Consider the following 25,758-nt stretch of genomic DNA (forward strand, 5'->3'; position numbering starts at 1 on the left):
TCTTTGTATATATAGTAAATTATTGTATTTAAACGCACGCTTACGCCTAGCTGCATACGATTTTCTGGTTTGTGATTTCTTTTCTCCTTTAATAATATATAATATAATAATATACTATGTCGCATATAAAAAACAATTACTTAGTATAGAGTACAAGATCGTTCTTAGTTAAGTTTTTGTTTCTTGTTTTTTTTTTGTTTTGTTTCTCGCAACTATTTATATAAACGTAAGATCTCGTCCATCTCTAAAATGAACATGCGTCCGCCGCTCCCAGAACAATCACGAAAAATCGGGAGTACAAAGGATCGAGAGTGATCAGAAACGATGTCGGAGCAAGAGGAAAAGAAATGGGATATTCTATCGTTTGCACTGCGCGTGAAAATTTTGATACCGATTCTTTCGAGTAAAGTTGCGTGAATTTTACACGGAAGAGATCAGTCTCGGCTCGTGCGATCAATTTCTCCGAAGCGAACGAAACACATTATTATTATCGTTATTATTATTATTATGTATATATACACGTCATTTGTTATCCCCTCCATAACGGTGGACCATCAACGAATTTGGCTACACCTGAAAGCGGTGCGTGTTCGATCGATTCTTCGTTCTTCTCATATGTGACAACACCCTGACATAACTCTCGCATTTTAAATGCAACTAAATTTGATTTTACGCGTTACCCTAGTGCGTTACACGTAGAGCACACGAGAGTGCCACCGATATGACCATAAGAATGACGCTCTCTCTCTCTCTCTCTCTCTCTCTCTCTCTCTCTCTCTCTCTCTCTCTCTCTCTTTCTCTCTCTCTCTTCTTCTCCTTCATCGGCACAGCGAAACACCGCTGACGCAAATTGACTTTGACTACATACATTCATACGATTTATCACCGACAACGGTACTCTCATTTCTCGTGTCGTGTATTGCACAGTCGCAGCTTACCAATTTTAACGACGGCATGAATGGTGGGTACATATGCTACCAAATAAACCATACAGCGCGCATTTCCGGGTAACGCGCCGTTAACCGCGAATTTACATCCCTCGAGAGGATCGCAAAACAAAGGCAAGCTGACGTCTATATAAAAGAAAAGAAAGTAAAAAGTGGGAAAAAGTAAAGGGGCTTTTCAGAAAATGATACAAAGTCACAACATGTCAAAAAACGCGGTTGTGGCCGGCCGTGATCGCGCAACGACCGGCCGCCGGGAACGGAGGATCAGCATCAACTGCCGTTTTTTTCTCGCTCTTGGTCGGCGTAATCCAAAGTGACCGTCCTTCCGATTTAAGCTAAAAATTCATGAGGTGTCATTTTGGTTGGCAGGTCTGAGCGTTCACCTTGTGTCGTGTCTGTGGTGTGAGATCGAGCCAAGGCACCGATGAAGTCCGGCTGCTCTAGCTGAAGAGGCACGCGACATCGCGATGTTGCTGCGTTAACAGAATAATCTGCTCCACGTTCCGCCTCCGCATCCTACAAAATTCACTTATTCAGTTCAACTGCGCCACACGCGCGTTTGCATGCGGATCTAAATGCGAGATGCAAAGAGACAGGTGAGAACAAAAAGAGAAGAGACAGGCAAACAAAGAGAGAGAGAGGTACGGCTCGTGAACGCAGCCAGTAAAACACAATCGAATCGCGACCGAAGAAGCGACCTTTAAGGCGGTGCGCGCTGATGCACTTCCTACCTTACTCTTTCTTTGTACGGAGCTTTCATACCTAGATAAGAAAGAAAGAAACATGTCCGCGTTATTTTTATCTAGGAGAAAAGTTCACCTCTTAAACAGTTTATTCTAGATAATCGTTTCTCTGAGAACGATTAGCCACGCCGGCACGTTCGCGTGTTCCTTGGGAATCTGACGCGAGGTTCATTATATCCGTAAATATAAAAGGCGCGTCGCTTCTTGTCCGCCTCGAAGTTTAAGATTGGATTCTCGGGTATCGGGCATGGATCACACGCGACGTTCTTGACGGGCATAAATTACGATGCGAATGCGCGTCTCCCGGCGGGCTGATTCTGAGCGATCCCAACTCTGCGATCTTGCTCTCGTGAGTACGGAACAGATCCAACTCACCAAACTCGCGCTGGCAAAAGAGGCGGACGTGGTAGCAGAGGTAGGCACCGTCAATATTGGATAATATTATCTACTACTGCGAAGCCGCATGCTCCCAGTCCGGCGCTAGACATCAATCGAACAAGCTCCCTTGCATGAGATGCAGCAACTTCCAACGGAGGTCGACGCGGAAGATTGCTGGATTCTGTTGATCGATAACAATCGTGATCAGAATGACAATCGGGATCGTCTCTCGGTGACAATGAATGATCAGTGTGAATCATTCTCCGAGACCAAGTTGCTGAGGAGTCAGATTCAAATACGTATGGTTGTTGAAACGCGAGATAAGATAAAGAGAAACGAAAAGAAAAAGATCTCATAGTAAAATTATATCATACGATCGCTCAAATCAATTTTACTAAAAAATTATTACGGGATTTTTCTCGTAAGAGAAACATAGAACGCTTGCATCGTTTTAAAAAAGTATGCGTTTCTTTTTATGTCTCTGTATCACTATTATATTCTCACCCAATATAGCTGAATTCAGCCTTGCACAGACTGTCTCTCTTTGCTGCGGATCAAGCTGCCAGCCGACCGGCGAATTCCATGGATTGGCGTATGCTAAGAGACTGAACGCGTCCTGCAGCATCTTCTTATTGCTCTCGTTCTTCCCGTGCTGCTGCCTCAGGTGTATTGATTGCGAGTACAATTGTCTACCAAACTCCAACATCTTCTCGATCGCCTGCTTGTTCCCGCCGCACAATTGCTTTTTGTTACTTTTATTTGTCGTATTATCGGTGCTGATGCTGCAGTCGCCATTTTGCTGCTGCTGTTGCTGCTGGTTGCTTTGATTGGCACTATCGATTTCTTCTGCAAACAACAACAATCGCCTCTCTTGAGAACTACAGATTGCTCGCAAAAAGTTTGTCTCGACTGGTCTCGAGATATCTAGCTTATAAGCATATCATTCACGACTACATCTGTAATTATCCATATATTCGTGTAAACTGTTAAGGGAAAAGCGACAAGAATTATATCAAAATATCTCACCCATATCTACATCCTCTCCGTTTTGACACTTGTACCCGTTCGAATTCGCGTTGCTGTTCTGATAACCGTTGCTGCTCTTGACACCATTGACGACACTGACAGCGCTCTCTTCCATGTCAACGTCATCCTCTATTTGACCGTTGACGAACTGCTGGCCACTATTGCCGTTCATCGTGTTACTGATATTCATCTCTTCCACATTACTATTCATCGAGGATTTCGCGTACGCTTTGGTCGACTGTATTACGCTCGTTTGATTAACACCGTTGCCGCTCTGACAGACTTCCGAGTCACTGCCGTTCACCATTTCAACGAACTGACGGCATTTCAGCGCGAATAATAGATTCGGATCCCTATCGAGAAGTCCGGGATATAATCGACTAGTTAATTCTATCGCTTCACCCATTCGTCCGGCAAGTACCAGCTTTAAGATCCCTGCGAATCATCATCAAGCCATTAGCAGGGGCAGGGGGATAAGAGCGTGTGAGCTCACTAATCAGCGCCGGATTTGATCCATTTTGTTCTGTCGTGTCATGTGATTTCGTACAATGTAATGTACGAATAATGTATAAGGTGAGGCAAAAGAAAAGTATAATGTAAGACGAAGAGTCTTGAGATTCTTCAGATTCTTACTCAATTAGGATAGTCGTGCCACTGAAGCATTGCGACTAGCGACTTCGTGACACTGTAATCATTCTCCCGGCGCTCTTAGTGAAAGAAGCAGATCGCGTTAAAGCTTACTCTGTCGATTTTTGATGGAGTTGTAATCCTCCTCAAACACTTGCCCTGTGCTGTTAGCGAACGCTTCAGCGGTGGCGCAATACCCATGATGGACAAGATAAGTGGACACCATTCTATCGAATTCGTATTCTCGTTATTCGTTACTCTCGAGGGATACATGAGGAATATTCATTATACATAATTCAAGCGAATGCCTTTCCATACTAACTTCTTCCATTTGTGCATGAGCGCTTAGGCCTTTCGATCTCTTGGAGACATTATACATGTCCCATGTTAAATTTAGAATTTGTTTTGTCATACCGTTGTTTTGTCATCATTTGTTTTGTTTTACCGTTGCATTAAATTTATTTTATATAGACTTGTTTTACATAGAACAACGCATATTTATGTTGCAGATTCTCAGGAAGGCCAAAAGGATCGGTGAGATCGAAAGAGTTACGAAGATGTCTCTCATAACAAACGATAACGATAAACGAAGAGGGAAGAAAAGTGATCACGAAAGAGAGAGAGAGAGAGGGGGGAGGGAGGGGAGGGGAGGGGAGGGGAGGGAGAGAGCTCGGCTTGCGAACAGTGCATCAGGGAGAGAGTCATGCATCCGTCTCACTTTCTGACAGGGGAACTGTACGGTGAGTCGAGTTGCAAGACGATTGATAGCGAGTCTGATAGATAACGAAAACACGATGCCACATACGAAGCGTCGTGAAAAGGAACGGCTTTACGAGACGTCGACGAGCATTGGGAGTGAGAAGAAGCACCGAAGAAACCGTCGCACGTTTCGTGATTGATTGCAACAATCATTGTAAATTGACATGTAAGTTTTGGAATATTTTATAGTCGTATGTGTCGCGCCATGAGTATCGCGAGTTCCGTATAAAATGACCGCAAGTCAGACGATTGTACAGAGTCGAGGTCTGCATTTATTTCATTCGCGGGCGTACGAAAGTTTCAAGCAATAAGATAACCACAAAGCCTACAAGAGTCAACGCAGTTTACCGATCGCCGAATGATATCTTCACGAAACAATTTAACCCATGCGAGAACTTCAACGAGATTCAAATCGCGCGAGCTCATGCACGAAATCTCGTAATCATTGTTTGTAGTGACACGAGATCCCGTTCTGCTCTTCGATGCTGTTCCCAACGGTTCATAAAGAGTCGCTCTTTTTACGTTACTTCACGCTTACTTGACTGCACACTTAGCTACGTGTTCGCGCGATCTGTTAAAGCCACTACCTGTCGTATCGCAGCTCGATCTCTCCACCATTCGCGCATACTACTACCAGCCGCGTGGATACGTACTTGTGAAGAACTTCTTGCCACTGGCCCTGACCGTGTTCCGGTGTAGGATAGTTTATGATTTGTAATCTCGTTCGGACACGCAGTTCGTTGATCATGTCTCCAATGTCAAAGACGAATGGTGCTTGCCCAAAATTAGCATCTACAACTTCACCAGGAGTCTGCAGACCGACCGTCGGATACAGATTGGGCTGCGGAAGTAAGTTCGAGTGAGACTTCATTTGCTGCCATGAACATATGTACGATAAACATCTCAAGTCTAGATATCTTACAAATACCGGAAATAAATCATTCACATTTGGCGTCTTCATTTACTTCAATGTGAATAATTACGACTTGCGGACATACCAAAATGCAAACATTCTCCGAACCGAGGCACAACATTTGGCCCCAGTAGTGACTGAGCGATCAGATTTGACAGATTGACCGTCAAATACGAGTTATCTCGTAGCTGGCGTGAAATTAAGAAGAATTCTCGTTATTTCATACGTGCCAACTACGAGCCAACTCATTTGCATCAAAAGCGATTACGTCCGTTCGTTTCGCCCAGCCATTATTGCGAAATTCAAATCGCGATTTCGTGCCGAAAACAGATCGAAAATCGTAAAAATTATCATTGATATTATTTTGATTTGTTTCGATTTGTTTTGTCTCGACGACGACCTGATGGGAGAAGGCATCAGTGATGTACTTTTCGGGTCTCCTGATGATGCAAATCTCGTAATTCTTTTCCAACGTGAGTTTAGCTGTATAATAAATATAATTAATTAGCGTATTAAAATATTTAATAAGCTAATCTTAAAATGGCGTCGAGGACATAGAGCTCACAACGACAACGTCAACGTGCAGAGTTGACGATTCGCGCGTTCGGAATGGAACTGTTTTAAAGGGCCCTGAAACGGACATCGACGGATCTCTCCTTCGAGGTATATAACAGGTAAGAAACAACAAATCAATTCTCTTTGCCTCGCACGAGAACGCACGGGAAGGGTGACATTAGGTACCGCATGTTCCGCCCGCATGTCGCATAAGGCCTTCGGCCTTATCGATGCGACTGAGTGGCTTACAGGAAGGTCCGTGAAGGCGATACCCAAGTGGTGACCATTCTTCGTGTAGAATGCAGTGTTGTCGACCAAATTGACACCACAACCGATCACATCGCCGGTAGTAAACGTCGGCCCGTAAGGTTGGCCCGTGCCAGACGAGCAGAAGCTGTGACCATCATCGCCGTGATAACCATACGAGTGTTTGTCCCACCCTGGCAACCTGTTCACATTGACACCATGCGCCGAGAGACCAATCCCCATATAGCCATCGCGTCCTTTGCTCACGATCTTCACCTCGAAGTAGTACAGGCCGCAGGCTGCTGGTATGGAGTGTGTTGTGCGAACACTGGCAGCGTCTTTGTGAGTTTTACCGTAACCTGAGGAAAAAGAGAAGGCTCGCTCACATTTATGACCGATATCGGCTAATAACCGGCGGCGGCTAAATACCGCTGCGCGCTCTGTGCTTGTTGCATGTACACGATAGGTGCGAAAGTTTCGTAGTCGCGAGTAGAAACGCGTTAAAAATAGAGAGATGCACTCGCGTGGGACGTAATCTGTGCCTTGAGATTAAAAACAAGGTCATCGTGCGGCTCGGAAACGCAAGGACAAATGCCATGCGTGCGAGAGCGCGCGCGCATACGTCTTGCCTTCTGTCTCTTTCACATCTGCCCTTTTATCAGCCAGCCCGGCCGAATCACGCGCGCGCTTATCAAAGCTATAAGCTAAAGAACGTATACGTAGAGAATGTGTGTTAGAGGGATGGGCACGGAGAAAGTTCAACGGAGGATAGTTACACGCTGGAATTATTTACTCTTCTACCTTCTGCAACGCAGAACAGCGCTAGTTGTCTCCGCGGCTTCGCTCTAGATTGCTGTGGTTTGTACCAATTTCTAATAATCGTATTCGTTTTTTCTCAGCCCATACGGGCTCATGCTTATTTTAAGCATTTAATCGATGAAAGAAGTTGATATCGGACGTCAACTTGCCAGATCCGTCTAACTTCGAAACTAAATTGTCATGTCGCTAAATCGTACTTCAGTAGAGATGTGCGAATTATTTGAATTCGAATCGGATCGAATCGAATCTAATGTAATTCGATTCGATTCGAATCCGAATTCCTATGATTCGAGTCCGAATAATTCGAAAATTTCGAATCCGAATAATTCGAGTAGGAATCAAATACATTATCGTTTGCGTACATCAGCTACAAAACGGGCCATCTGGGCCTGTATGTTTGAGCCCTTAACTTGTAATTAACTTAACTTATAATTAATAACTTAATTATAAATTACTTTAAATATTTAAATATATATTTTACTTTAAGATGATATTATAATATCAATATTCCCTTTCATATTAAAATCTTCCATTATTATTTGCATATTTAATAGTCATGTTAAATTTTTTAATGATTCGATTTCATTCGATTCGATTCGAATTCGAATTTAAAAAATGAGATTCGATTCGATTCGATTCGACATAAAAATTCTTGATTCGCACGTCTCTATACTTCAGTCATATCTGAGGAAACATTGCAAACTAAAATATCTTCATAGAAAGACCAGAAGAAAATGTCACACGATTGAAACCCTCTAAACGACCGCTAATTGGAACACTCAGCTCAATCCTCAGCTCAATATTATTTATTCTTACTAGTTATACAAATAATATACAATAAGTACTCTAAATGGTACTTAATGTAGTGTGCAATACGATGTGATAAATGGATATACTTGTACTTATATACAGGGCGCACGATTTATCTGAAGACATTGAAATATCTCGAGAACTATGCATTGGATAAAAAAAGTGGTTAATAAAAGTTGTTAGTCTCGAAGGGGGACATCCAATGATACCAAACTCGACCTCCCACCCCATCCCCTGGGGGTGGGGGTTGGGGGCAATTTTGAAATCTTAAATGGGAATCCCCATTTTTTATTGCAGATACGGATTCTACGCTACAAAATACGTAAATTTTGTCCGGAACTTTTTTTTTGATTCGTGATAGATGGCGCTGTAATCGCAAAAAATTATATTTTCCGTAATTCTCCAGAAATGATCATTGGATTGAGAAATAAAAAATACCTGTTCAATATTTTTAAAGAACATAATAAAAGTTATTAAAAAGATAAGGTTTATCAACCTAACCTAAAAGATAAGGTTTATCAACAAGTGCCAACAACTCGTGAAAACATGGTAGAACGCATAAGAAACGCTTGCGCTGAAACTCCCGCAGATATGCTTCTATCCTGTGTACAGTCATTTGAAAAAAGGATCAATAAGTGTATTAAAGTTGAAGGTAAAAATTTCGAACACTTACTCTAATTAATTGAACAGTGAGAGGCAAGGGGACTCACGTTAAAAAAGCACCCCGATCTGTGAGAGGCAAGGGGACTCACATTAAAAAAGCACCTGAAGGGAACAAAACTACTACGTCCGCGTCGTTGTTCCTGTGTAACGCTAAAAGTAGTTTCTCGGAAAAATTCAACGCTATCTATCACGAATGAAAAAAATTGTTTCAATAAAAATTTCACGTACAATCTAATTCTGCAATGAAAAATGTAGGTCCCCATTTGAGATTTGAACGTTATCACCCACCATACCTCGAGAGGATGGGGGGGGAATAACTTTTATTATGTTCTTTAAAAATATTGAACAGGTATTTTTTATTTTTCAATCCAATGATCATTTCTGGAGAATTGCGGAAAATATAATTTTTTGCGATTACAGCGCCATCTATCACGAATCAAAAAAAAAGTTTCGGACAAAATTTACGTATTTTGTGGCGTAGAATCCGTATCTGCAATGAAAAATGGGGGTTTCCATTTAAGATTTCAAAGTTGCCCCCAACCCCCACCCCCAGGGGGTGGGGTGGGAGGTCGAGTTTGGTATCATTGGATGTCCCCCTTCTAGACTAACAACTTTCATTAATCACTTTTTTTTATCCAATGCATAGTTCTCGAGATATTTCAATGTCTTCAGATAAATCGTGCACCCTGTATACTAGGTGCGCAACAAAGTTTCCGGGTTTTTTTGATCAATGAAAAATGGAAAATTTCAAGAAAAATACAAAAAATGGTTTATTCAAATTATCGTCCCTCGTTAGCTACACATTTTTGCCATCTCTCTGGCAATACATGAATACCGCGACGATAAAACGACGCGTCTTTGGACCGAAACCATTCATCCAAACAATTTTGCACTTCTTCGAAATTGGCCAAATGTTGCTCAGCCAAGCTATGCGCCATCGACCGGAACAAGTGATAATCGGAAGGGGCCAGGTCTGGCGAATACGGCGGGTGCGGTAGCAGATCCCATTTCAGCATTTTGATGGTGTCCTGGACGATGGACGATGGAAGTACGATGGCACGGAGCGTTGTTGTGCTGCAATATCACTCGTTCGTGTCTCGTGTCCCATTCTGGCCGTTTTTCGAGCAATGCATGGTTCAAATTGATCAGTTGTTGTCGGTAGCGATGCCCATTGACAGTTTCGCCCGCTCATTCAGCAGCTCATAGTACACGATTCCTTTCTGGTCCCACCAAACGCAGAGCATTGTCTTCTTTCCGAAGCGATTTGGCCGTGCCGTCGATGTTGATGCTTCGCCAGGTGAAAACTACGATTTTTTGCGTTTGGGATTCTCGAAATATATCCACTTCTCATCGCCAGTAACAATTCGATGCAGGAAACTCTTTCTTTCATGCCGCAAAAGCAAAATTTTGGAAGTGGCTCTTCGATTTTCCGTCTGTCTCAGTCAACTCATGCGGCACCCATATTCCTTCCTTTTGAATTTTTCCCATGGCATGTAAACGTTTGGAAATACCTTGGCGAGTCATGTTTAATGCCTCCGCAAGTTGATCTTGTGTTTGCGTATCATCTTCATCCAATAACGCTTGCAGATCGGCGTCCTCAATTGTTTTTGGTCTTCCGGAGCGCTCCTTGTCCTCAGTGTCGAAATCGCCTCTTCTGAAGCGTTTAAACCAATCTTCACAGGTAGTTTTCGATGGTGCATGTTCGCCGTAGGCCTCCTCAAGCAAACGAAGTGCTTCAGCTGCACTTTTTTTCAAGTTGAAGCAGAAAAGCAAATGCAAGCTTCCCGCAAATGCTATTTATTTGGCACAAAACTCGACATGTTCGTTGTTAGAAAAAATATTTTTGCGCCGCGATATGTATTGGTATTACGACTGATTATTGTTAACAGATGCCCAAGCTATAAAAAAACACAACTTCAGACATGTATGTCGACTACATGTGTCGTTAGCGCCATCCATGTGTGAAACCCGGAAACTTAGTTGCGCACCTAGTACTTGTACTGAAATACAGGCCAGTATATCTTCAAGTTGATCTTCTCCAAAAATTCTTCAATTTCGTTTGTGACGAAACAACTGAAAGAGAAAAAAACACAAATTGAATAACGATCTCTTTTTCTTTCCCTTGCTCTAGACAATGTCCACCCCCCCCCCAAAAAACAAAGTAATTTCAGAATAAACGGAATTAAAATTTTAGAGGGTTTTCTTATATATGTATGTACTTACGCTGAAATATGGGCCAGTATATTTTCAAGTTGATCTCCAAAAATTCTTCAACTTCGTTCGTAACGAAACAACTGAGAAAAACAACACAAATTGGATAACAATCTCTCTTCTTTTCTTCTTTGTTCTAGACGTTGTCTATAAAATAAATGTGACGACGATCGTCACATGCATAGACAGAATGTCTCTGTGTAAGTAGATGAAAGGGAAAAAAACGCCGGCAAACGGGGGCTCAAAATCGTAACATGTTTTTCCTCATCATACCGTTCCGTTATTACCTCCTGCTGCGTCTTTCTTCTCGCGCAGGTATAGCGTTGCGTTTAACCAATCATACATGACACTTCACAGCGACATGTTATTTTTCACGTCTCTTTTGACCGTTGAAGCGAACATTCAAATCAACATATTCAACACATTGATATAAGAGGAAAATTAATTGATACAAGAGGAAATCCTCTTTGAAATAAGAGGAAAACAGTTAGAAAAACACCCAATAAATTTTAGATGAATGGTTTATTTCGATCGCTTTATCGAAAGAGGAAGGCTCTTCCTGTAGAAGGCTTCGCTTATAATATGAGGCTGTGGGAAAAATCACTTTATAAACAGAATACTCTTTTTGGGTGTAATACTCGCAGTTTATCATTTATCGCGCTTCCACTCCCGCACGCAAGTCTCCATCGGCCACGCGCTCTTTCGCGTATCGATTGAATATCAACAGAGCCTGACTTTATTCAATCTGAACGGATCTCACGCATCCGCGGTTTCCTCTGGCTAGAACGCGATAACTGGAGAGAGAGAGAGAGAGAGAGAGAGAGAGAGAGAGAGAGAGCTGGCTTTGGCGAAGTTGGCTGGCGCACAGCTCATATCCGAGATACCGGGGTAAGCTAAGAACTGTGGTCACCTCCTGCGAGAGATACGCTTACGTGCCTTAGACGATGCGAAATATCGATTCCCCCCTCGGGAGTGTCGTTACCGCATACGTTATACCAAGCGGAAAAGCGCGATCTAAAGAACGTCAAATGTCATTACGAATGGAGTGGCTGGCTGCGTTCGAGCGCGAAGCGTCGCTCGCCCGCTCGCACGGAGGAGGAACGGCGCGAGCAGAAATGTATTTTCGGTGCGTGCACAAACGCATCGTGGCGGTCGGTGATACCCACGTAGCGCGATGTGCGATAAACAATGCGCGCGCGCGCTTCAGGAGCTCGCGACTTTCGCGAGCGGGCGCGAATGTGGAAAACGCTAATGCGGCCGATCGAGCCGTTTATGTAACGGAATATCGCGCTATAGGCAGGCGCGAGCTGCAGGCGTTTTCCTCGCTGCGAAGTCCCACGACGAGACACTTTGGCCAGAGAGGGACATTGATTCCAGAGAGTCTGGCCGATTTTGACGCGGAGCCTGCCTCCCACACCCTCCCGCGAAGTCAAAGGTACAAATTGTCCCGCAGACAGGCGCGGGTGGAAGTAGGCCATTGGGTCACCGCGCGCGCCACATCGGTGCGATATTACACAGGCTTATTCGCGATCTGTGATCTATGAGTTTCTATGTACGAGAGGCGCGCGCGTCTCGTCCTTACAGCTACTACGTGACGCGCACATATCTGCGTATCCGCCGCGCGTCCGGGCGTCTCGTCCGGGCGCGTTGGCTCACTTGCAGAGCTAACTGTTTTATTGGGTCGTTACAGGAATTGTATATTCCCGTTTGCGAGAATAACGTTATGCGCGCGCGGAGAACTTTTGTAACTCAATATCAGCCGTGACGTGACGCGCGCAACGCGCGCGATATCGCTTTATTGCATCAGGATATGTGTAACGCGCGTGTACGTGTAACGTAATAAAAGGCTTTTAAAAGCCTGGTTGGCGGGATGCGCGTGTTTTAAACGATTACGGTAACGGAGCGTGACGGTAATGGATATCAAATGTGTACGCGCGGACGTATATAAAATATATAAAATCAAGTCGATTTTCGATAGCCTCGGGAAATGTCCTCTCCCTGTCCCGATTTCGCGATCAAGTGACACAGCGGAACAGCGGTGGAGAGAGCAGAGTGACAGTCCTTCCGTCTCGCACTCGAATTCGACGGACTTTTCATTCGCACCGGATGAATTCTTTATCCCGAATCGTCGGGCGAATATTCTCGAAATTGAAGAGCGAGCCCGAGATGCATTCCATCGTCGCAGGAAAAATTCATCATTCAGTGATTGAAACATTCACTGGTGGATTCAGAATCCGCTTCAAGCTCAAGCGAAACACGCAAGTCTCGCTGCGATCGCGAATCGGCAGACTATCTTCACGATCGACTTGTTTCAGAAGCCTCACTCGAGACATATTTCAAGACATCTCCCGAGAAGATGAAGAATCGCCCGAAACCCAGCTTCAATGATCCCCCATAGGAAAACAAGAAGAAAAACGCGCGCGAAGGCTGGAGGAGAGCCCATTCGCATGCCGGAGCTGCTGGTCGCCGATCGAAGATCACGACTGGCTTTGTTTATTTACCTTGGAGAGCGAATGTGAATTTCCGAGTGGCGAGGGAGACTCGCGCCGCGAAAGGATGCGATGAAATCCGCATGACGTCCGGCCGGGCCGCGGTCACGACGCGCATGTATAAGCGTGTAAAGAGCGTGCGAGGAGTGCAAGGAAAACAAGAACAGTTAAGGGTTAACGGTAGATGCGGGCTATCGCGGGCGGCCTTCCGTTTTCGCAGGCGCTCTTAAGCCGCTCGCACCGAGAAGCCACGTGCGCTCGCCTCATCGCCGGCGCCGAAAACGAAGTCGTAAACAGACGCGCGGGTGGTTCCGAGAGGAGAGGCGAGAGAGGAGACTCTGTGCCACGGATAGCATTTTACGGCAAAACTGTAGATTACTGTAGATTTCTGTAGCCGAGGAGACGGACACCGACCGACACCTCAATCCGACGTCCTTTCGTTCCACCACGCGTGGCATGCATGTCGCGGGAACTGAGCCGCGATTAAAATATTTACAAAGAAATAAGTGACTTAAAACTTCGTGTCCGTCTTTGTGTTGAGATCAAACAGAGATAATTGCTGGCTATCAAATGCGAAAAATATATCACGAGTCGTGCGCGCTGTCCGTCAGCCGCTCGACAAAAGGCTCGACCAAGTAGGAGGTCTGAGCGAACAACGAATGAATAATTAATAGATCAACGTCTAGTTGAGTCAGAAAGAAATTGGCGTTTTTTTCTGTCTCTGTCTAAAAAAGTCTTGAAGTCTAAAAAAGACCTTATTGGTTTCCTTGCTGTGGACGCGAGCAAGAACGAACCGGAAAAAAATAAAGAGGAAAGGGAAGAGGAGAAAATATAGCCGCCACTTTCGTCATAATTTATGACTCATCTCGATATGAATGTGCGATTTCTCCCTCTCTCTTTCTCTCTCTCTCTCTCTCTCTCTCTCTCTCTCTCTCTCTCTCTCTCTTCAGTAGATAATTAGCCCCAAACGGAATACATCCGAACGAGTGAAAATTCCGTCGATCTTCGAAAGCGAGCCCGAAATATTCGCGAGCCGTAATACGGCACGGCGGCGAGTTCATGGCGAATCTACGACGTCGTGCAACAACCGAGACGACGATCGAAGTTAAATTAAAGGATTCGCGAACAGCGGATATTATTGACGCGCGGAGCACGTCGGAGTTGGGGTCGAGTGTGTGTATACGGCGTGCATTATGCCTCATCATGTCTGCCGCGTATCGTGACATCTCGGTTTAACACTTTGCATTCGTAACCGTACGTGATTTTAGAGCAGTCATCGCGCCATCGCGAACGTGATGCCCCGTAAATCTGTCGTATTTATCGCGCAATCGGCGCGTCGATTATTCTGATTATGCATTCCGAACGTCTGCGCGCGCGTGCATGCAGCTCTTATTCTGCACGCATAGATTTCGCAACGCAGCTACGACATCGCACGCGGCCGATCTGTAACAAAAAACAAAAAAAAAAAGAAAAAGAAACGCAACGAACGATTGATCGAGCGATTTCGATTTCGCGCGCTTTCCTCCCTCCAAACGGGAGAAAAATTCGCGAGGAGGAAAATCTCCGTTCTCCGTCTTTGCTTCCCTCTTGTTCTCGCGAGTGAGACGACGATTAGCGAGCTCTCCGGCGGAGAGAAATCTAATCTAACGACATCCTCTTCGAGCGAGCGTAATCTCGCGATTGCTCGCTTCGCTTCGCGTGAGGCAGAATCTGCGTTTCAACGTTCTATATTAGCATATTCCACGATGTTAGTTCCGCACACGCTAATAGCGCGCTGATGATGCCAGTATTGTTACGATTCGTTCATCAATGCGCACAGGATGTCCCGGCGACTCGCGAGGAATCGATTCCTCGATGAAGAAGAGAAGTCATTCGCCCATAGCGTTTGTGCGCAAATTTGTGAGCAAGCTCAATGGTAAGCACAGAATGTGCCATTCGCTTGTTTTTCTTATTCCGCTCTGGTTTCGGCGTTTGCCTCTCTCTCTTTCTCTCTCTCTCTCTCTTTGCACGCCAAAGGAAAATAATATTTTCGTTCGCCGTGCCGCTCGCGCATCGGCACGTTCGACGAGCGTGAACGCTCGGTCGAAGTCCTTACTGCGTATATGTTTGCGTTTTAAATAACATTTTATTTTCCTTATTCCACGTCTGTGTGCGTACGGAAGGGAACAGATAATGCGCCGGGCGGTCGGTGGGTCGGTATCGCCGACGTCGTCAAGCCGAGTATTCGTCGTCGTCGAAGCCGCCGTGTGCGTTTTACGACACATGCGGAAGCTCTGCAAAGCGCACACGCACCCTGTATATATTTGGAGCGAGAAGATGCAAAGAGTAGGAGAGAATGCGCGTGGAGCGAAATACGTACCCCGACGACGTACAAGTCATGAGAATAGTAGTGGCGGCGGGACGAAACTTTTCTCTCTCTCTCTCTCTCTCTCTCTCTCTCTCTCTCTCTCTCTCTCTCTCTCTCTCTCTCTCTCTCTCGCAATGGAATTCATGCGGGATGCGTTTTCATTCTTCACGCGAGATCTCGGCGAGGTCATCGATGAATTTTCCGCGGATTGTCGCGCGGTGGGCCGAGATGGCTCGCGGCTGAGCATCGCGTCCGCCCTCCGGTGAAATATTTCAGCAACGGAGCTTCGACCCGCGAGGAGAAGAACAGCGATCTCAATTCAAATCAACCGAAACGCTCCCGAGCGAGAAAGGGGCCAGAATGGAGAGAAAAAAACGAGAAGAGAAAGGTAAAAAAAGAGAAGGAGGAAAAGCCCCCGTCCCATTTATGCAAGTAGCGCAAACTTGATTCAGCCCCGAGGAGTCTCCATTATTATCCCTCTCAGGCTCTCCCCGCGCCGGAGAGGAAGAAAAGAACCGCTCTTCGAATTCACCCCGCGTATCCCTCGCTGCGTTTCGATGCGGTGAAAGTGGGACACCCGGTACATCCGCGGCGAACCGCCACGAAATCCAACGGGACAAATTCAATGCGAGCATCCGCGAGCTGGACGATCGGACTGCCTGTCGCGCGACGACGGGGCCGACGCGCGAAGTCGGCTCTCCATGTATCCGCGACCCGTATCCGAATCGCACAGCTGTCATTGACATTGTGCGTGGCCGTGTCGCGTTTCATCCGTCTCCTTTTCTCTGTTCCTGCTATCTTTCTTTCTTTCTTTCTCTCTCTCTCTCTCTCTCTCTCTCTCTCTCTCTCTATCTCTCTCTCCCTCCCTTTGAGTTTCGCATACACAAATACATACGCAATCCACCTCTCGCGCTCGCTCGCTCGCGTGCTCTTTCTCTTTCTCTGTCTGTCTTTCGATCTCTCTCCCTCCCCTGCCGTTTCTTCTTCCCCGATACACGCGCCAACAGATCGACGAGCACGACACGACACGACACGACACGACGATCGCTGCAACGGTCTCGCGTCTTGAAAATTGTCGCGTCGCCTTTGCGAAAATGATTGACCTCGCGGCTGAAAGAAAGAGAGAGGGAGAGGGACAGAAGGAGAGAGAGAGAGAGAGAGAGAGAGAGAGAGAGAGAGAGAGAGAGAGAGAGAGAGAGAGAGTGAGTGAGTGAGTGAGGAGGAAGAAGAGGAGGAGGAGGAGGAGGAGGAGGAGGAGGAGGAGGAGGAGGAGGAGGAGGAGGAGGAGGAGGAGGAGGAGGAAAAAGAGGAGAGAGAACGACGCCAGATCCCGATGTCGTCGTCGACACGATCGTGTCGACGACGACGCGACGGAACCCCCCCGCGGCACACAGGACTGATCAGCTGATTCCTTTGTTTAGGTCGCTGACACATGCGAAAAAGAGCCCTGCCATTTTCAATCGATACTACGTCCCTGCCCCGGGAGTAGCCCGATCGCGGCGCGGCCCCGGCCACGGGACGAGGAGCGGGCCCGGGTCCGATGACAGGATGCGACGGACACGCTAAAGCCCGACGAACGCTGAGCGCACGTTGGCGCATCTCGCGCGGAGGTCGCGCACCGTGTTCTACCGCACACGTACCTTTGTAATGAACGCGGAGATTGTTTTGCGACAGGCCTATGTAGTTGAACTTGTCCTTCGGGCTCCAGGAACGCGGTAACGGTGTCTCTTCCTCGTTCACCATCGGATAGAGCAGCTTCAGTCGGTCTATGGGCTGCCCCGGACCCGAAGTCGTCCTCGTTGGCTCCATAACACTCCGTTCATCGCTGGTGGCGGCCATCATTGTCATCCACTACCCCACTCTCTCTGTCTGCTCCTGGATCGCAATGACGTCGCGCACCTCTCGTGCGCAACCCAGCACTTGGGTAGCTGCACCGAGACTGGGTGTTGCGTAGATGAGAATCCGTTCTCGCGCTCGATGCACCCTATTAGGCCATCTTTGCATGTGTCATGAGAATGCCGTGGTCGTTATCGACGAAGACGAACGGGGGTGGGGACATCGGGCGATAACAAAAGGACTGATGAAGTCCAGTCCTTTCCGATAACAGTAGATAGTACTCATAGTCGGAATTTTTACCTGTATGGTCCTTTGAGCTTATCTTTCAATTCTCTTTGGACAATCGGAAAGATCTGTGCTTTTGAGAATATAAGATTATCTTTACATTACATAAAAGATCCGTTTAAGGCCAGGGCTTTGGGATTACAAATGTTTCGAAATGTCAAAATGATCTATTTGATTGGTCTAGTAAGCGGACCAATCTGATTGGTCTAAATAGGCACGACCTTATCAACCAATAGCTTTAATCGTTAGGATGTTATAATCATGTTAGTGACACAATATGCTACTTGATAATTGTGATCATTTGTATTTGTGTTTGTATTTGTATTTGTATTTGTGAAGGTTATAACGTATTTGGTGCCGCTATATCCCTAAATCTAAAATTTACAAATTAGAAAAAATTATTATTAGTATTGTTGTTGTTGTTATCATCAAGTATTACATGACAGAAATTATGTTGCAAAAATAGAAATACATTTTTATTCATAAAAACATTTAAATTACAAAATTAATTATGAGAAATTAATATTAAAAATAGACAAATTTATTCACACTTTATAGAGGATTGATTATAATTTTTTTGTTTAACGTAATAATTCTGAATTTAGTAAAGTTGAAAAATGAAGATTTCAATGCCAATTATTTTGATGTTCATCATTTTTTAACGTTACGTGGAATATTTCAATTACTTTATTGTAATGAAATTAAGAAAAATGAAATTTCTTAAATATTTGTACCGAATTATGGCTTTCTCTTTCTTTCTAAAAGTATTTTATTTTTATAGATATAATAATTGAATATTCATTTTTAGTAATAAATGGTGGATTCGCAAATTTTTTGCGAATTAGTACATCTTATTTGGCGTACAAGTTTATTGGATGCGTCGATTGGCTGTTGAATAGAGAATTTTTAATATACCTGAAAAAAATGTTAGGGACTGTTAGAAATCCCTAATATCGCGATTCGTAATTCGCTGTCCTGTTCGATAACTACATAAACGCGTAAAGCTACATAAACCTACACTCGTGCATTTTAAAATGATTCAATAAGAACTTAATTTCTGGAATTAAACATTTCGTTCTCTTGACACAAAAATTGACACATCTTTTCTTCGTTAAGTTTCAATATGCAATTGATATCTAATGTCGGAAATGTTCTTTTCTAGGGAAAAATTGCGTAGTCATTTCACAAATATCATACTGTGAGACTGCCTTCATCATTGACCGCGTTCAGCAGAAAAAGCTGCTTACTAAGCGCTTAGTGATTATCGTTCCTGATTGGTTCATTCCCTTAGATTCGTTAAAGATCCAAAAGAATACTTCAATCATAGTTATTAATCACTAAACACTTAAGGCAGGAGCACAAGCTTTTGCATAACGCATAATACACATCGCATAAGAGAATCAACCAATCAGAGTTCTTCATTTTTGTCCTGAGGAGGGGAATGAAGAAAACTAATTGGTTTATTCTCTTATGTGTTATGTATTATGTATTATGCAAAAGCCTGTGCTCTTGCCCTTAGTAAGCAGCTTTTTCTGCTGAACGCGGCCAATCCTTCGAACACATTCCCATCCGTAGCGGCATTGCCTTTGCCACGTGAAGGATTGTCATCTTCCGGTAACGCGAGCATTGAGCTTTTCGCGAATAATAATAATAATTAATATGTTTGAAAGAAAATTGAAGGCACTGGGTTATTTGGAATGGGATAAGGTTAACGGGAACAGTGAGTCATTTTTGACACATGTCATATAACCTACTGAACATATCGCTTTATATTATATATTGCATCATTAATATTTGCAAAATATTATGAAACTCAACTGAAACTGGTATTTTTATGTAACTAAATATTGAGCTTAACAGATGTTAAGTCTAATTTCATTTCTATAATTATCATGACAAATGTATAAGGAATAAATAAGGAAATTTATCATCATTGCATAATAAATCTACAGAATAAATAAATGTTCATTAGTGAACATCATGGATATAACAATAATATTTCAGATGACCAACACTTTAGGAAAGTGATTGTATGGTTGGAAGACCAAAAAATACGTCATTATACAATAGATGATCGTGCACCGTTGAGAGATATTACTTCTCCAGAATGGCCAAAGGTGTTTGAAAAATACTGTAATGACGTCAAATGCCCAATAACTAAGAATGCTGCTGATCAGTTAGAATGGTTTATAGGATATGCTATTTGGCTAGAGTTTGGAGATGACTGTGAGTATAAATCTGTTTAGCATAATATTAAAGGATTCATTTAACTATCTGTCTATAAAAATAAGCCTGATGAAATATATAACTTATCTTACCAGGCCAAAAGTATCAGGGAGTTCTAGGAAGCAAAGCTAAAGTGATTGATAATCAAGCTAATGTACCTAATGTCAAGTCTATAAATCCCCTAGATAATTTAGATTGTAAGTATATCTTGCAAAGTAATTGACAACATTTCATACAAAAATATTGTATAAACAACCAATTTTTATCATGCAGCTTTCTCCTATTTCAGTTGATAGTAACGCTTTCAAGGTTGGAGTTGGTACAATAGCAAAATTATTAAGAGTACCACAACATTCTGACCATCTTGTGACGTTACAAGCATGTAGCAAACTTGTATGCAATAAATTGAATGCAGAAGCGGTTAAACAGCCCAACATTGTGAATATTAAAGGTAAATCTCTGACAGCAATGACTATAGGGCCTGGCTTTAATATGGGTGACAAAATGCTGGACAATGCTGCCAGGGGTCTTTCCTTATTATACATTCAGGATCTCAGAAATCTTCAGACAAAGATCAATGAAACAATTGTTGCTGTGCAAAATATAACAGCTAATCCAAAGACTGACACCAAGTTGGGAAAAGTTGGTAAATAAACGGCTGATTCTGTATGGTTTATTCTAAAAAGAGACATTTGATATTTTCGAATGAGCAATATAGATTACTACGAAATCAGAATATTTCAAATCATGTATATTTGTTGAAAACCTATTGAAGATTTGTTTGTATATCTTCAAACAAGACCCATCGTAATTGTAATGTAAACATTATTAAATTATTTCTATACTTTCTTGTCATGTTAAGTTTACGAATACATCGATTTTGCAAAGGAATATGGTGTAGCGTCTATTTTTCACTCTACAAAGTCGATATTTCTCATGTATTATTTGGGTGTGTTGGTTTCAACACTGTAACGAAGAATACTCAGCTTATGCAAAAATAGATATCATCCTGTTAACTTATTCGTAACTTATAGCAAAAATAGATTTAAAATGTTAGAGAGAATAAGTCGCATCACATCAGAGTAATCTTATTAATTTATTTAAAAATCGGTGCACAGGCGAAATTTGTATATCGTGAAAATTGTTTTGTGTTTAGAGTTATTAATCGCGAAATGTTCGATCGTATCTAAATGAAATTGACGTCGACTGTATCGCAAAAAAAATATATATGTTTTTAAAAGAATAAAATATATGAATTTATTTAACATACATATATCGTGCGAAAATAAATTATTCAGGTAGATGCATTAGAAATTAAGTTGGTTTTATACAAACTTGTCACTTACGCAAATTACTTGATGCGTATAGTTTAAAATGTATGTAAATGGTAACTGAAATCCTAAGAGTATATCAGGCCAATAGAATGAAAGAACTGTTTTATGTAGAGCCTCCACACTATTGGTCTTATACTCTAAACGCATTACAGAAAAGATCAAATGTATATATATTACATGTACACATTTTAATACAAATGCATATCTCATAAGAGTTAAGAATGGTTATTAGAAAACTTACGGCATCACACCACATAATTTTTACGACGAAAAAAAATTTTCTTATATATAAGCATATCTCTGAATAAATATAAGCCATAATTTATATATATAATACCAATAAAGAATGGGTGATTTCTTTTGTAAACGCGTACAATCGTTCATCAATGGATTTTTGAGATTACCCGCTTGTGTGTGCGGCCTCTTAGTTTTATTATGTCTGGTATTCACTAAAGTATACCAGAATTATAATATAAATGACTATATTATTTATATATAAGAAGATACGAATATGGGAGCGTGTATAATAAATTATGTTTTCTTACATATTTGAATTGTTGAGAAAAGATCTGATGTAGAGATACTGGAAGGCGATTTTTATTTGTATCTGCACAAGTTAAAGTACTTTTTCGCAAAGGTAGTAGTATCACAATTTCTTTATGTGCTAAAGAGACACAACCTTCTCAATCTGGAACGTATATAACGGCTGCACGGGGGAAGTAATATCCCTTGCTTTCCAGTAGCTCTGATACGTCATAGGCGAGTATAATATAACAATACTATAACAAATCTTAAAATGGTAGAAAGCATATTTCTATTTACATATTACCGAAAATTTCCGTATTATATTCTGATTCCTTTTAAATCTTAAAAGCATATTATTCGTTGATAAGTATAAATGTGTAATAGCAAGCACCATGCATTTGCTATTGGCTGTGTTTCGTTAATTGTCAATATATTCGTACATAGTACGATATATATTCATCACTGAATATTTGTTTATTATAATTATATTAAAAATCCTACATCCTCTTTCAAACCTCGATGCCTTGTTTGTTTTTCTAGAAAAGGAAAATATCTCATTATATTTATATTAATGGAATTACGTAAGTTAAAGGGAACTGAGTGTTTATGTGTGTGAGTGTGTGTGAGTGTATCGTAAAATTATATATATTTATAAAAATATGACATAAGATTGAGAGTTATCACAGAATTTGTGAATATCAGTTTCATCATTATCAATGTGGCATCTGAGTATACATTTTGTACACTCCATCTATATTCTCTCTTTTTGGTATCATGATTTTCAGAAGAAGCCTGTGATGTGATATGTTCAAATATGATTTCTATTTTGAAATTTTGCTTAAGTTATTACATGAACACTTAAATATCATACAATGTATACGATTCCTTTCTGCCATCACAGTTTTGGATATTACGTTAGAAATCCAATTATATGTTTATCTCATCTTGCCTGTTAGAACCTCACTAAGATGAGAGACACGTAGTATAATAACGATCATAATAATTAAAATGATAATTAAAGATTCTCTTGTTCTCAGTTGAACATCATCGAATTAATAATTAACAATTTAATCCTATTCAGGATACACACAATACTAAATGCTTTAAATGTACATATTTGTATTATATGAAAATCCGTATATTTATTGTTAAAAGCAGTTTCTAAAAAGCAAATCTATTACAAACGCCAATAAGCGTAATTTGAAATAATTTAAATATATTTTTTATGTATTGTTTGTATTATTGAAGAGATAAGAAGAGAAAATTTTTTTTTAAATCAGCGCATATTCTAATGTAGATTATGCTTGACCTACTTAAGGCACTCTATACTGAAGCTTCATTGTGTAATATATTATTAGAATCATTATGATAGTTCGGCAGAATATATTTCCTGGCTATAAGCCAGATCTTAGTTTTACAGTTTCATCACTTTAATGAAGTACAATGACTTGTGATATGGAAAAAAAAAAAAAAAAAGATTACATGAATGATTTGTACTCGCAACTTAACACAAAATCCTGTACAACCATTATACGAATGCTTTTGAAACAGGTGCTTTGATTGACATACCATACATACAGCTCAAACATCTCAAAATACAATATGTTGAATCTCACATATATCGATCCAGCTATGCTGATTCTGGTAAAGCTGAGCTTTACCAGAAATTCTCAAAATCTCAATCAATAAGAATAATGTAATGTGCTTAAGTAAAAAAGTGAGCAATTTCATATGTTGCAATTTCTGTATACACATCATAATAACAACAAATATACACATAACAAATACACAAAAGTACACAAATGAATCTAGCAACAGATGTAGTTACTCGAGTATCGAAACCTTTGTGCTATGTCCGTGCGTTTCTTCGAACAATAAATTATAATATGAGTCTTGACACTAGCAGATTTTTCAGGAAAACAAGGAAAATTGTTTCTTTTGTTTCCCTGTTTCTCTGTAACAGTATAAAATAACATGTAGATAGTTACGAAAGTCTACATCTATCCCGGTTTCCAGAAGGCACTGGTTGTAATTCTTGTCTGTTCCTGTCTTCATCCTGCATGGAAGCTTGGAGGGCTCTGGCTAACGCTTCATCCTCGCTCATCGTCCCTTGTAGCCTACGAAACGAATTGCCGCTGCTGTTCTGTGACACTGTCGTCTGAGCCTTCTTGTTCAGCGATTCCAATCTTCGCAACCTCAACGCCTCTTCCGCTCCGATGCAAGCATGATCGGTGGGGTGTCTGTGCTTCAGGCAGAAATTGGCACCACACTCGCTGCACTTCACCTGTACCATCTCCTTGACTTTGCATCCCTTCGATGAACACTTATTGGAGAATATCTTCCTACGATTCTTCCCGAAATCCGCCTGACAGTCGTTATCCATGTGCGAGCCCACAGCCATGTCGGGCGGGTCTCCACGTTTTATCGGTATAGGAACATTGCACAATGGACATACAGGTACCTGTACATTCTTCTTATACGCACTGGGGCAGCTGTGACTTGTGTATGTGATGTGATCCGTACAGAAGATCTCTCCGCAAGCGTCGCATTTGAGGGGTAAAAAATCCAAGCGATTGCACGTACTTTCGGAGCAGTGTTCACCCAAATTCGGAAACTCCATCTCGCTCACTGATACTCGTCCCCTGCGGAATTTTTGTAACATTAGCGTAATAAATTTATTAGAATGGTAATTCTGCTCTCTACGGGAAATCAATGATCTCCAACACAGAACAAGTACCGCAGTTCTGCTTGACACATAATAGATGACACCAAGCAGAACAGGACAACAGAACGATGACGTCAAGATAACGAGTATGTGTAGAAACATACTTATGACTCAATTTACTATATTCGATAATTTTCATTTTCAATCAATTTGACATTATTTTGACGTAATCGTGCTCTCCTCGTCTGATCTGGAATGATCGTGCTGCATTTCACAAAGACATACCTTGACTCAGCTAAAATGAAACCTACGGGGAAGAGCCGTGACACGCGCTTGTGCGATTTCCCGTTGACGCGATGCGGCTTTCTCGAGGTGCTCTTTCGAGTATTGTGCAAAGTTCATGAACGTTGACGACGCTGGGACTTTGCGATGAATTTCTTTCTATATCCGATGAAATGTCCACCTGAGAACCAGCCCAATACAATCGACGCAACAATTGCAAATGTCACGTACTGACAAGGTATACACGTGTACTCTCTTTATATACTCTCATACGGCGGTGGAAACTGATGAGCAACGATGATCGACGATTTTCTCTCTCTCGATCTTGAACACATCATCCGGAGAGAGAAGAATGTTGTGCATGAATGTGTCGAGATCGAGTAAGCATACAGACGAGAAGAGAATCATCGGACGCACGGCATGAACGCGTGATCGACGCGACTGTCTCGTTTTACGCGGACATGAGAACAAATAAGAATTACCCACGAGACTCAAACGCGGATATGTTTAAAATCAGCGGAATTTTAGAGAGCCGATATCACAAGCGAAATATTGTAAAGATTAAAGCCCGGTTTAGAATAGGTTGCAAACACCCAGTTGCGAGTTGCGAAGGATGGCAACTACTAGTTACAAAGTATTATTTTCAGTCGCGGTTGCTAAAGACAGTTGCGGTTGCTAAAAGAGAGTTTAGCTAAAGAATTGAGCTAAAAGAGATAGCCCAACTATAACTTCTTCGCGACGGCAACCGGCAATCGCGACTGTCTCTTACAACTGAAAATAACACTTTGTAAATAGTAGTTGACATCCTTCGCAACTCGCAACTGGGTGTTTGCAACCTATTCTGGACCGGGCTTAATAGTTGCCATCCTTCGCAACTCACAACTGGGGGTTTGCAACTTATTCTGAACTGGCCTTTAGCCTTAAGCAGTAATAGAAGATTCCAGAAAACTTTACAATTTTCTAGAAGATTCTAGAACGTTCTAGGAAATTGTCTGATTTTCTAGAAAATTCTAGAATCTTCAAGAATATTGCAGAATACTCTGGAATACGTTCTAGAAGACTCTAAAACTTT

General features: G+C 42.2%; 3 protein-coding genes across 3 annotated transcripts; 1 reads left to right on the forward strand and 2 right to left on the reverse strand.

Moving 5' to 3' along the window:
- Positions 1-358: 358 nt before the first annotated feature.
- RanBPM (Ran-binding protein M) lies at positions 359-17,475 on the reverse strand. Its single transcript, XM_011144717.3, has 8 exons — positions 17,174-17,475; positions 6,198-6,553; positions 5,134-5,321; positions 3,836-3,948; positions 3,095-3,529; positions 2,573-2,914; positions 2,066-2,249; positions 359-1,463 (listed from the first exon to the last, which is right to left on the reverse strand). The coding sequence occupies exons 1-7, from the start codon at positions 17,379-17,381 to the stop codon at positions 2,116-2,118; spliced, it is 1,776 nt and encodes a 591-aa protein (XP_011143019.1). The 5' UTR covers positions 17,382-17,475; the 3' UTR covers positions 359-1,463; positions 2,066-2,115.
- Positions 17,476-19,171: 1,696 nt separating this feature from the next.
- Positions 19,172-22,206, forward strand: LOC105185319 (RNA transcription, translation and transport factor protein). The gene is made up of 4 exons (XM_011144716.3): positions 19,172-19,374; positions 19,659-19,880; positions 19,976-20,077; positions 20,170-22,206. Exons 1-4 carry the CDS (start codon positions 19,314-19,316, stop codon positions 20,532-20,534), a joined length of 750 nt encoding a protein of 249 aa, XP_011143018.1. The 5' UTR covers positions 19,172-19,313; the 3' UTR covers positions 20,535-22,206.
- Positions 22,207-22,542: 336 nt separating this feature from the next.
- On the reverse strand, positions 22,543-25,560 carry LOC105185318 (AN1-type zinc finger protein 2A). Its single transcript, XM_011144713.3, has 2 exons — positions 24,690-25,560; positions 22,543-24,381 (listed from the first exon to the last, which is right to left on the reverse strand). The coding sequence occupies exon 2, from the start codon at positions 24,357-24,359 to the stop codon at positions 23,724-23,726; it is 636 nt and encodes a 211-aa protein (XP_011143015.1). The 5' UTR covers positions 24,360-24,381; positions 24,690-25,560; the 3' UTR covers positions 22,543-23,723.
- Between the last annotated feature and the right edge of the window lie 198 nt (positions 25,561-25,758).

This window comes from Harpegnathos saltator, unplaced genomic scaffold, assembly GCF_003227715.2.
Source record: "Harpegnathos saltator strain DR-91 unplaced genomic scaffold, Hsal_v8.6 scaffold328, whole genome shotgun sequence".
Taxonomy (NCBI): Eukaryota; Metazoa; Arthropoda; class Insecta; order Hymenoptera; family Formicidae; genus Harpegnathos; species Harpegnathos saltator.